Here is a 12,999-nt window from a genome sequence, read left to right as displayed (position 1 = left end):
GGTGAAATTGAAGAAATTTAATAATTAAAAATACAACAGGGTGTTGCTAATATATTGGCATTTCACTCCAAACTAACATCATTTTACCCAACCACTGTACATACCGGTAAATAGCAGGGAGGGCAAGAAAGAAATCTTAGATTAGGCTACGAGTGGTTATGACAACAGTTGCTCTGAGCATGCTTCAGTAGGTAAAAACAGCCATCTCAAAGCAGTGCCGCCAATTCCGTTAGGTTCTTTGATGGTTTGTGATGCTGAGAGATGCTATAGTCCAGTGTAAATGGAACTGTTTAGTCATACAGGAATAAACCTGGATGAGCCTTGGTGTCACATAACGCTCCTCTTGCAGCACAGCCACAAGGAGATGTGAAGCATCTGCTTCCATTTTTAATCTCTGGTCTGTTGTTATATCCATCAAGGACAAACTGCTTAACCTCTGGTTTCTTAAAACAAGCCAGAGTCACACCATGGTTTCTTATCCTGGCTTGTTCCAAGAAACCATAGTTTAACCACAGTTCCCAGGTCTGTCATAACATGAAACTCCAGTTAATTTAAACCTGGAAGCCTTGCTTATAAAGTCCTTTATCATAAGCTAATAGCATCTGCAGTTAAAGGGACACGGGTGGCGCTGTGGGTTAAACCACAGAGCCTAGGGCTTGCCGATCAGAAGGTCAGCGGTTCGAATCCCTGCGACGGGGTGAGCTCCCGTTGCCCGGTCCCTGCTCCTGCCAACCTATCAGTTTGACAGCACGTCAAAGTGCAAGTAGATAAATAGGTACCACTCCGGCAGGAAGGTAAACGGTGTTTCCATGTGCTGCTCTGGTTCGCCAGAAGCGGCTTAGTTATGCTGGCCACATGACCCGGAAGCTGTATGCCAGCTCCCTCGGCCAATAAAGCGAGATGAGCACTGCAACTCCAGAGTCGGTCACGACTGGAACTAATGGTCAGGGGTCCCTTTACCTTTTTATCTGCAGTTAATGGTGCAGTCACAGGCAGTAATCCAACTTGACCAGATTTATAGAGCAATTCTTTACGTGCTTATTTGGGAAGTGCTTACCAGTGGTATGCAACTAAGTTTTATGGACCTAACTTAGAATGTTCATTAATTTCAATGAGTCTACCCTAAGCAAAACATAGTTGAATACCTTCCAGAAAGGAAGAATAGTATAATAAACATCTTTATTAATTTTCAGAAAACTTAAGTGACAATATGACCTCACATAAACATCAAAATGAAAATATAAATGAAAACAATAATGACAATGATAATAACCCCCAAATTTACATTCAAACATGTAATTAACCCTCTGATATTGCATATCTCAGGTACGGGGAGAACACAAAAGGAAATCGGTAAGTACAACCGAGCAACTACAACAGAGCAAGCAGTATCACAATCAAGGTAACGGTCTGAATATTTTTCTTCTTCACATGTTCAACAGTCAAACAAGAGTCTTGTAGAGATTTTCACGACTGTAGACAAACGGTCAAAGTATAGAACCCAGAGATGAGTGTATGCCAAAGGAGGCGAGTAACTTTATTCTACTTTATAAACAATTTTTAAAATCCCTTTTGACCTCTCCACACTAACTGTCTGGGTCAGTTTTTATAGAAGTACAATTTGCCAGATTTCGTACCGATGCTCAGTATTTCCCTCTTTCAGATCCTTCCAATGTCTAGCCACATGAGATCTGGCTGCCACTAATAAATGGCTAACAATTTTCATTATGGCTAACAAGTGTTTCCATTATAAGTGTAAGTACTGGCCTGGAAGGCCAATTGTGGCATGAGATGAACCCATTGGCCTGTGATGAAACTAAGTTCCTGAAACACTTGCACCCAAAATTCCCACACCTCTTTACAATTCCATAACAAGTGGAGGCAAGTGCCCATATGTCAACTCCAACTTAGAGGGGAAGTCTGGGTACGTGTAAGATAATCTCCTTCAATACTGTCAATGGAGAAGTTTTAATTATGCCTTCCTAGCAGTTGCTGCCAGGTATTTAAAGGGCAGCTTAGACTACAATGTATTACAGTCCTCTTGATTATGATGTTAAGGCCATGTTTCCACAGTTGATTTTTTTAAAAAGATATTTAATAGTGTACAAACCGTAAAAAGAAACACTTTAAAATCTGGTACACAATATTTTAAAATACCAATGAACAGCATCAATTGCCATTTTTATATATTGGATACAATATCTCTCATCGCTATTAGACAAACAGCTTTTGCTCAAATTTCATGAGCTGGCAAGTAGCACTCTTTCTAGACTGCCAGTTTCAGAAGGAATTAATATTTGAAATGCCGATAAAATCATGGGAGATAACCTCGTTATTAACAACCCTGCCCTATGCTTCCAGACTCTGAACACTGCCATAGTAAAATGATTTATGATCTAGAAAAGTGAGTGCAATTTATGCTTTCAGAAAGGAGGGATATTATTCGGGATTCCTTCTGCTATGGTCTTTGAACTAACACAACGAATGCTGTTTTATTCTAATTTATGTTAATTCACCCAATAACCTGGCTCTCTAGTTGGGCTCACTGTTTCATTCTGTCTTCTAAAATAAAAGACTGATATCACATTTCTTATTTGGTTCACCTCATAATAAATCTCAACATTAAGGGCACCCCTTCCTGAGCTGGTTTAAATAAAATGGATTTCCTAATCAATGGCATTGCTGAACCAAAGATAAAATTTCTTTCCTTTGCCATTTCTGAAGTTGCTTCTTGGGGACCCAAACTGGCAGGGTTTGAAAGAAATACAATAATGTTTTAAAAAATAAGCATGTTTATTAATTTGTTGTCACACGTTCCCATAACTGACTTTCTATAACTTAGATTCCTTGTAATATATATTCCCAAATACCAAATCTTAGAGTGGCACAGCAGAATCTGAAACACTGAGGGAAGAGCTCTCCGAATCTTGGGCATATGTACCTCCAGCTTATTAAAATTAACTTGGAACCCATTCACTTCCTCAGAAGTGCGGAGCTCTTTTTAAAAGCTGTGCCACCACATTTAACGACTGAGAGGTGGTCAGGCTTACGTATATCAATGGCACACATGCCTAACAAATAAAAAGTATTCCAAATATTGACTCCTTTGATACCAGGGCTGCTTTGAGAATTGGCATTCAATGTAATAACTTGTGTATTGCAATCCTATGCATGTTTATTTTAATGATGCTCCAAATTATGGGATAAATGGGGCTTGCTGTTTTAGAATTGCAAGATGATTGGCATTAATGTTTTATACTAATAGCAATCTGTATGTGACCAAAATGAAACTGGCAAAAAGCATGCAATTCAAAAAGATTGGATTTGGCACAAAGACCAGAATACACACCAGTCCAGATTGGGCTGCTCATTTGCTATTCTGTAGCCTTGCTCTTATTCCAACTGATTAAATGTGGTAGTAAATTCTGTAGCGTACAACGTCACTTATTTCAGACTCCATTCTAAAACTTTTCTTTTTAATTATTTCTGTTTCTGAGATACAGCACATTAATTCCTATCTTGTGGGGGGAAATTAATGAGACTCGCTATTTTTAAAAATATTTTTAATTGCAAAAAAGGAAATACAAAGGAAAATAGCTAAGGCAAAGCCTTGCCCAGCACAAGTAATCCTCGGACAACTGTGTCAAACAAGTTTCACAACTTTTTTTTTGTACATCTTAGTTCCTGCAAACCTTAACACATAACAACAAAGCATGTTAAAATACATGAATAAACATTAATTACAAGCATTTCTCCAAATTATTTCGTGTTTATAGTCTCTGTGACCTTCATTAAAAAATATTTTTGCATAGACTTCACATACTGTGATACTCAAAGATATTCTTAGACCCAAGAGTTATTTTGGCATTGTGGATGAACTTTTTGGTCTTTTAAGGCTATATATTTTAAGCTAAACCCAAGATGCTCTTGGGAGAGCTTTTGTGTTAAATCCAGACAGTTTTGTCCAATTTTACAAAAAAACACTCTTACCAATGAACCTGATACTCGGCACAGCTCTGTGCCTTCTGCACAACACTGCCTCTCAGTGGCAGCCCAAATAAAGTAGAAAAATCAGTTACAAAGTGCGTGAGGCACCTCCAAAACACAAACACTGCCTAAAAGCTTGATACCAATTGCAGCATTCATTTTTAGTAACCATGTTTCTCTCTCATTCCACTTTAACCAGTGGAAGACAGACTTTGTCCCGATAGGCATTGAAGGACATGCATCACCAAACAAGTATTGCTTGAGCAGTTTATTGAAAGGAATTTCTGCAATATAGCAGTCTGAATTATACTAACCCCTTTCATATGAGGTAGGTGTTATTATTTCTACTCTTCAGACAAGAAATCCGATATACAGCATTAAGAGCAGATAAAAACAAAACGTTCAAAATTTGACTAAAAAATCCTTTACAGACTCTTGTCCAAAAAGGTATTTTTGCACACGTGCAAAAGTTCAACAAGCTTTTACTAGTGGTGCATAGCAGGTGCTTTGCAGAACTGGGAATAAAACATAGGGAGTCTAGCTCCTAGTTATGCTCCAATTAGGCTACAAGTATTTCATAAGAACATTTATTTTTACAATACAGAAAATTTTACAGTGTTTTTGAATACAAATTTGCATACAGTTGACCTGTCGACACATCATTCCTATGCAAATGTAGTGCTAAATATAAGTGGTAACCTAACGGATTACCACTTATAAAATTATTCACTAGTTATCTGCATATCTACACTATTGGCTTCAAGTGAAACGATGCTAATAATTGCCTCTGCCATTTACTTTATGGCAAGTAAGATATGGCAGCTCAAGTTAACCTTTTTTCCCCCCAAAATGAAAATAATCATAATTGTGTTTAGCCAAAGAAGTATGCATAATTTTAAAACTAGAGCACCAGCGTAGCGGAACAACAGTTTAAATGAGTTAGCAATGGTGTGAAGTAGATCCTGGTAACACCAAGGAAACACTTTATGCGAAGCCTGTGCTTATTTAAGATGCTGTGTTTGGATTCTCTAGAGAAAACAGTTAATCACCCAAACTACATGGCGTGGGTGGAACAGGGTAAGGAACATATTGACACATTAACCCATTCCTGATTGGGATTGTAACAGGAGTGCAGTAAACCTTTCCAAACAGCAGACCAGTCTACAAACTTACATGAGACTAGTCTAAAGTCTTGTTCAGTACGCAGCTGTGTTGGGAGGCTGGACGTCGCAGGTGCAGCATGGCAATAACCACTCTAATGTGGAATAATGCTAACTTAAAATAGTTGCTCAAAAATAATGGTGAAATCAGTGTCAGTTCCACTAAAAATACTAAAAAAAAAAAGCATTTTATCAACTCCTTTATCCAATGTTTGCTCTATAATATGTAATAGTATATATAAAACCAACTGATGTACTAATGAAGAATTGCATGGAATCAAAGGTTTGGATAAAATCTTGTGAACTGTATAGCTAGCACAAGTGCTATGAGATAAAATCTAATACTCTGGGGGAAATGAGCTGTGAACTGAATATTTCTTCCAACAACTCAGAATTATGGGATCCTCCAATTTTCCTAAAATTACAACACCCCCCCCCCAAAAAAAAATAATCAGTGTGAATATAAATGGTATAGATGGCATGGAAATGAAAACATTTCCTGTCTTTTATCTTTATCGCCAGCAGTCTTTTTAAAAAGTGATAAATCCCATACTTCTTTATCATTTGCACCATTTATCAGACTGTATATCAAGGGGTTTTCATTCTAGAACCCTTCTTATAAGCTCTGTTGCTAATACCTGGCCTGGAATTAAAACTTGATTGAGGTTATTTATTTATTTAAAATATATATTTATTGAAAACCAGCTTTAAAAATGTTAATTTGTTGTGTTTACAGAGAGCACCACAAGCCTCTGACCAAAAAACTTCCACATCTTTAATTCCAACTACAAACGGTTTTGCTTAAGTAATTAGTAGTGTGGAAAAAGCGCTCTGCACAAGAACATGCCTTATGCTGAATCAGATCATTGGTCCATCTGGCTCAGAACTGTCTGGCAGCAGTTTTCCATGTTTTTACATGGGATTCTTTCCCAGCCCTGCTTGGGGATGCCAGAGACTCAGCCTGGGACCTTTTGCATGCAAAGCATGTGCTCAGACACTGCACCTGGCACTTCCATAAAATGGTGTATATGTGTATGCATGCGTACAGATAAAGAACACAGGGTAAAGTACAGGCCCCCTTCTGTCTGTGACCAAGGCAAATCACCGAGATGAACCTCAGAGCCCTCACACCGTAAGCGAGAGTCATACACCTGCATCAACAATCCAGGCAGATGCTCAAATACACTCTTCCAGATTGTTATTATACAATGCAGTATTCATGCTCCAGGACTGGCACTGAAATTAGGTTCCAAAACTCTAATACAGTTTTAACCTATAGCAGAGGAAGTTAAATTTGGTATGCTGGCATTTTTAAAATTTGATTTTGTATCTGAAAAAAGTGCAATTTCCTATAATTCAATGCATGATTATTCCTATTATTTTAACACATTTTATTACAGAATTAAGACAAAAGCAAGTTCAATACCAAAGTATCCAAACTTACAATCCATACTGTTTAGCCTGCACAAACTATATTCATATTAAATGGGTTTGAACCAAGGCAATGCTTTTAAGTCTGGGATGCAAATCTGTGGCTTTCAAAGAAATTTAGTGCCTAATTCTAAAACCTGCTTTAGTGCCACACAACACTCCCCCATTGTGCAAATGAGGAAACACCATAATCTAGCGTTTTAATTTCTAAAGAGCAAGAGCCACAAGCGAAGTTTGGGGGAGGTGAGGGTGTCACTGATTTTAATGGAGCTTTCTGAGCTCCAGTCAATTTTGCTGCTGTATCAGGGTTTTTGTTTAATATTTAGCAGGGCATATACCCTGCACCTCTCATTCATGAGAGGTTCACACCCTAGATTTTAGTTTTAAAAGCTTAAAAAAAATGGTGAGCAATGCAGGAAAGAGCTATGCTATTTCTTGCAGCAGTGTTTTGGGTTATTTCCTTGCAGTAACCGCTTGATTATGTGGGGATATATGTGTCATGATCTTTCTACAGAGATATGTAGGAGTATTGCATTCGCTAAGATTAAACATGTACGAGGGGCTCTTGTACTTTGTTGGAAAAGCCGTAAGAAAAAGAAGCTCCTCCTGTGGAGAGAGGCAATTAAGATCATATAGCCTGGATTTTTCTAGAATAAACTTTAAAAAACAAACAAACCCAGTAGCTTTATATTGGATTTGAATAAACTCTTGGGACACACACACCCCGCCTATTCATTGAAAATCTTCCTGTGATGCTTATCCAGTGGAGTAATCTGAAAATATTTCTAGGAAAACATGTAGTTTTTGTCACAATTATGTAGCAAGGTGAGAAGGAAGCTGAAGGTTCAGTTTCTAAGTATAAAAAGAAGAGAAAAGAATCCATGAGGCAGGAAATAATTTCTTCAACTTGTTTTAAATTCTTTGGTTTTCTACAACCATGGATTCTTTTCAACCCTTTCCATGCTTCGTTGTACAGTGTAGCCCTTCTAGCTTCTCTACAGTTTCTAAATATGCCTGCGGAAGCCCACTCATATCCACACACATTACCATACTGCTGGAAGTTACCAAACTGCAGAAGCAAGTAATTATTGTTTTTTTTAAAAGATGGTGTTACGGTTTCAAATGCTGGTTATTTTCTTAAGGAAAAGAATGAAGTAATTCCTGAAATGTAAGAACTGAGGACTCTCCCATTTAATATCAACAGACCTTGGAGACACTTCTTCAATATGTTTAGGTTGATAGATCTGAGATAACTAAGTGGTCTGACTTTTCTTCAATTTCAGGTAGTGATAAGAGTTCATCTGTTTCATAGTCGTCATCAAAAGATCTACAAAAAGGAAGAAAGATATTAAGAATGCAGATGGTTTACATGTTTGGTTATAACTGAGGTCTTTTACTTGGATCATTTTTCAGTAAGTAAAACAGCTATAAATCTGAGGTATTTATAAAGGCGTAGAGAGCAGAAATGTAAGTAGTGGATCCAAATGGCCATGATGATTCCATTTAAATCTTTAACGTATAACATGCTAAAGCATTTGGTACCACTGCTTACGAATTTTTCACTTTATCACCTTAATACATTTTGTAGAAGGCTCAAAACAACATGCAAAAGAAGCTGATTTCTCTGCCCTCATACAGGGGTACCTTGGTTGTAAAACTTAATCCATTCCGCGAGTCCGTTTTGACTCCTGGAACGGTTCGAAAACCAAGTTGCAGCTTCCGATTGGCTGCAGCTTCCTACACGCAATCGGTCGCCCCGGAAGACGTTTCGTTTCAAAAAAATGTTCGCAAACAGGAACACCCTCTTTTGCTGGAGATAATCTCCAGATATAGGCAAGTGCATCTGTGCTGCTCACTGTGGGAGACAGTTGCTGGGGAGAGGGAGAAATAGGGGTCCCTAAAATGCAGTTTTTTCCAGAGGTATGCTGGACAGAACAGGATATACAGAACAGGCTTTTTTCAGAGTTTGGCCCTGGAGAAGAAAAGTGCTTTCGCTGATGTGAAGGTGCTTCCAGAATAACCATACTACCATAAAACATTGCTTATCTTCACTCAATCTTGCTTACCAAAGCCAACTCCTGAAAGACACATTTTAAGTCATAGCAATTTTCTGTGTCAGTGCCTGGTAGTGTACTATAAACTAAAACATAAGGAATGCAAGGCTCTTATCCTTTCTCTGCCAAGGCTGAGTTGCCTCAGGGCATGCTTTTAATATGCCATGGAAGCTTTCATCTACAAAGAGTTAGCAATATGAATTCATCAATAATACACAAATCCTTTGGTTGAAAAAAAGATTGTAACATTTCTGCCAGCATAGTTTAGGAACAGTTCAGCTAATTGCTTTGACATTTTGTAGATACAGTAGCAAACAGTATAACTATCAACTAAGGAATGACACCCTAAATGACTATGTCATATGTGTTTATTGTCATAGTCAAACAGGCTTGCAGTGACATTCCAGGATTAGTTATTTAGTAACTCATTTTATTGTTCATAAACATGTTTCTCTGTTTTAAACAGTTTATCTTTTTCATTTTGCTTCAAAACAATTGTTCATCTTCAAACGTGCGAGTTTTGAGGCTTCTGGGAGTAGCAATTATAACCACATTTTGCAGATATTGACACTCACCCTTCTTGTAACTGTTCATTGCCAGACTCTTCAGCAACAAGAATTTCGTACTCCTCAGCAGCATATCTGTCCCAGTCAGAGGGTTCAGGACCATCATTTTCAACATCCTAAATAAATATGTGAGAAGGAAACATGAAAACTGAACAAACCAAGTCACTTTCACAATATCCATATTTGCAATAACTAGGATGCCTTTGAACAAATACACACAAGCACACAGTCTCAGGGCAATGACCATTCACTTTCCTGGTAAACTGCATGGGAAATTCAAACTCTGAAGAGTACAACTACTGAAAACTAGAAATAGAAATGGCAAACAAATTATTTTTCATACGCTATACCTCTGCGTACGTTTCTTTATACACTTTTAACTTAATGCCCAAGAACACTGGACTGAGGCATTTCTTGTCTACAGTAGACCATTGACTTCAGAAGGGAAATAAAAGCGATATAGTTCTCTTCTGTGAAACTGTTTAAGCTTGTAATGAAAGGTAGTTACAAATTCTTCACCAATAGTTGTTTTTTAATCAGGTGAATAAGGATACAGGGGTTGCTATATGAGGGGAAAGGATAACTTAGCTACCTCTTGTTGTCCCTTCCAGTTCAAAGAGTTCTAATAACGTTAGCCATATAAGCCCGGAAAAGAGATTCTTGTATCCTACTTGATGTTCTAAATTTGTAGACACTATATGTCCCATCTAATAATTGTCACTGAATTGGATAAACTTGCCAAAGATCACATTCAAGATAAGTGAAAACAGTCTAGGTTTCTGTTCCTTTGAAATATGTACTGGAGAAACTGTTACTGTTACTGTTACATATAGATTTTACCATTTATGTATGCTGCTCATTTATCAGAATCATTTTAAGTGTTAAGGAAGAATAATGTGCAATAGGCCAATGTACAAAGGCCTCATGACACCAAGCAAGCAGGGCTTTAATCATTTAATTTCTGCTGAAGATGCAGAAATGTCTTGTCATTACTTGTCCTAGTACCTGATCAAAGAATAATATAATGGGATATTACACAACCTTTCCAGATACTAAGCAAATTTAATCAGCTCTTCTTCCTCTTATATTTTCTGGGGTTACTAAGCATACATTTAGGAAAATTTCTGTTCTAAATACATCATTTTGACCACTGCCACCATATTTCATAGTAAATTCTTTTGGGAATGAAAGTATCCATCTCTTGATGAACGTATCCATCTCTTGTTCCTTTCCAGAGTAGAACTCTCAGAGCAATCACTATTTCGGAACTGCTTTATACCTTCTGCACAGCAAAGGGATCCCGCTGTTCATTGTCCAAGTACTTTTCCAGGTTAAAGAATGTGTTGTAAAATACATGAGCCATTCTGCATCTTTTCAAGTCTCGCAAAGTTACCCTTCCTGCAAAACCAGAACACATTATTTTATTATCAGTCTAGCAGTTCTCATTAGGACTGGGGTGTCAAGGCTTCTGGGTTACAGGTCATGTGGTAAATAGTATTTAAAGATTTATGAAGAAATGGGAGATGGCCTTTCAGGCCAGATTCACCCATTCTTTTAGGTGATCTATTTTCAACACAGGTTGACAAATTTGTTAACTCAGTTTGAATCAGTATGTGCCAGTGGCATGCAAAAATCCAAGTTCTGTTTGCCATGGAAGTGAGATGATGATGAGTTTATATAAGCCCCCAAATGTGTTCACCCCAAAAAAGCCAACATATTTTGAAATAAGTTTCTCAGATACTTTTGTGGACAAGGCCTTTCAAGTGTGCACTGCCTTGATTGGCATCACTATCAGGTCTGTGGGTGAGAGATCACACAGATACATTATATCGGCTGTAGGGATAACTGCAGGGCCTGCTCCCTTCCAGGGCCTTTTCCAACTGGCCCAGGGGGCGTGGCCCAGGCCCTTTCTCCCAGCTATAAAGGGACTCCTGTTGCAGGGAAGCCTCGGACCATCGGCTGGGTGAGGACTGCAGGGCCTGCTCCCTTCCAGAGCCTTTTCCAACTGGCCCAGGCCCTCACTTTTCCAGCTATAAAGGGACTCCTGCTGCGGGGAAGCCTCGGACCATCGGCTGGGTGAGGACTGCAGGGCCTGCTCCCTTCCAGGGCCTTTTCCGACTGTCTCGCTAGAGTGGTGCATGCTCTAGTTATCTCCCGCTTGGACTACTGCAATGCGCTCTACGTGGGGCTACCTTTGAAGGTGACTCGGAAACTACAACTAATCCAGAATGCGGCAGCTAGACTGGTGACGGCTGCCGAGACCACATAACACCGGTCTTGAAAGACCTACATTGGCTCCCAGTACGTTTCCGAGCACAATTCAAAGTGCTGATGTTGACCTTTAAAGCCCTAAATGGCTTCGGCCCAGTATACCTGAAGGAGCGTCTCCACCCCCATCGTTCTGCCCGGACGCTGAGGTCCAGCGCTGAGGGCCTTCTGGTGGTTCCCTCATTGCGAGAAGCAAAGCTACAGGGAACCAGGCAGAGGGCCTTCTCGGTAGTGGCGCCCTCCCTGTGGAACGCCCTCCCATCAGATGTCAAAGCGATAAATAACTACCTGACATTCAGAAGACATCTTAAGGCAGCCCTGTTCAGGGAAGTTTTTAATCTATGATATTTTAGTGTATTTTTGGTTTCTATGGAAGCCGCCCAGAGTGGCTGGGGAAACCCAGCCAGATGGGCGGGGTGCAAATAATAAATTATTAATATTATTATTATGGCTCACCATGCATTTAGAGAACCTTATAACACCATTTTGTATTAGTGGCATTAGCAGTTCATGGCTCTGCACCTACTTGCTGAGCCACCTCTAAATGCCCGGAGAGTGAAAATAAAAGCCTGTTTGGTGGTGGTGGGAACCGATCTCTACCATTTTTTTGCTATTACTTTGAATGTTAACTAAGGAATTGAATGAGGATGCAAAGCCTAGGAGGTTGGTAAAGACCACTACTTGGCTCTGGGTCTCCCATACACAAGGAATCTTATCACTTGCTTGGATCAAGTGTCCTGCTGGTGACTGCCAAAGAAGTGATGCAGACAGAGTAAGATAACTCTTCAAAGGGGTCTGGGAGATCAAATATATCTGAGAGATCAAAGATAATCATACTCCCAAGAAACGGTCAGCAGTGTAGATGAATATTATTGTATAAATGGGCCTTACCCTCACACTCTGGCTTCACTAGATCAAGCATTTGGCACAGTAAGTCATGGAATGGCAGTGGCTCAATGCCCATGGATTCCATCCTCTCACACTGCTCCTCGTAAAAATACTCCAGTTCATACATGGAGAGCATGCCATCCCCATCCAAGTCCATGCAGCGGAACCAGTATTCAATACTAGGGAAAGGGGAATGAATAAGATTTGTTTGTAGCAAAGTTGGGGCAAGCAATAGTTCTAACAAAGAACCCTTATTGAGACAGCTTTCATATGCACAGTGAAGCTTTGTCCAGACGCCTTCCTTATAATGCCTTTCATTGGAAATTTCAATCTAGAAATTCAGAGCATGAGCTAAGATATATAATACCCTCAGTTGCTCAGTGACTCAAACTGCAATAGTTCTCCATCCTTGAGAGAAATTACAAACTGAGATGTTCACATTTAGCAGCAAAATACAGGATAAAGAAGATGTCTACATAAATTCAAAGCAGAGGTGATGCTATAGCAGTGAGGCTAACTATCAGAACAATGTGTTTCTGATCTTCATGGCTTGGTAGCCACTGGGGAGTGACTCCTTTTTCTACCACAAAAGTAAAGCCTTCTTTGGCCATGTGGAGAGAGCTACACTGCAGCTCATTCCTACGG

At 39.2% G+C, this 12,999-nt stretch overlaps 1 protein-coding gene across 3 annotated transcripts in view; it reads right to left on the bottom strand.

Moving 5' to 3' along the window:
* Positions 1-3,546: 3,546 nt before the first annotated feature.
* Positions 3,547-12,999, bottom strand: part of PPP2R3A (protein phosphatase 2 regulatory subunit B''alpha) — a 39,917-nt gene continuing 30,464 nt past the window's right edge. For all 3 annotated transcript variants that reach the window (XM_083506339.1, XM_083506340.1, XM_083506341.1), the window contains 4 exons: positions 12,358-12,533; positions 10,478-10,596; positions 9,208-9,314; positions 3,547-7,905 (listed from right to left, as the gene is read on the bottom strand). In XM_083506339.1, coding sequence (XP_083362465.1) covers positions 7,809-7,905; positions 9,208-9,314; positions 10,478-10,596; positions 12,358-12,533 — 499 coding nt within the window. In that variant the 3' untranslated portion in view covers positions 3,547-7,808. The remainder of the gene's footprint in view (positions 7,906-9,207; positions 9,315-10,477; positions 10,597-12,357; positions 12,534-12,999) is intronic.

This window comes from Podarcis liolepis (assembly GCF_965112155.1).
Source record: "Podarcis liolepis genome assembly, chromosome: 5".
In the NCBI taxonomy this organism is placed as follows: domain Eukaryota; kingdom Metazoa; phylum Chordata; class Lepidosauria; order Squamata; family Lacertidae; genus Podarcis; species Podarcis liolepis.
Note: the sequence above shows the minus strand (reverse complement) of the source record. Positions and strands in the feature narration are given on the sequence as shown.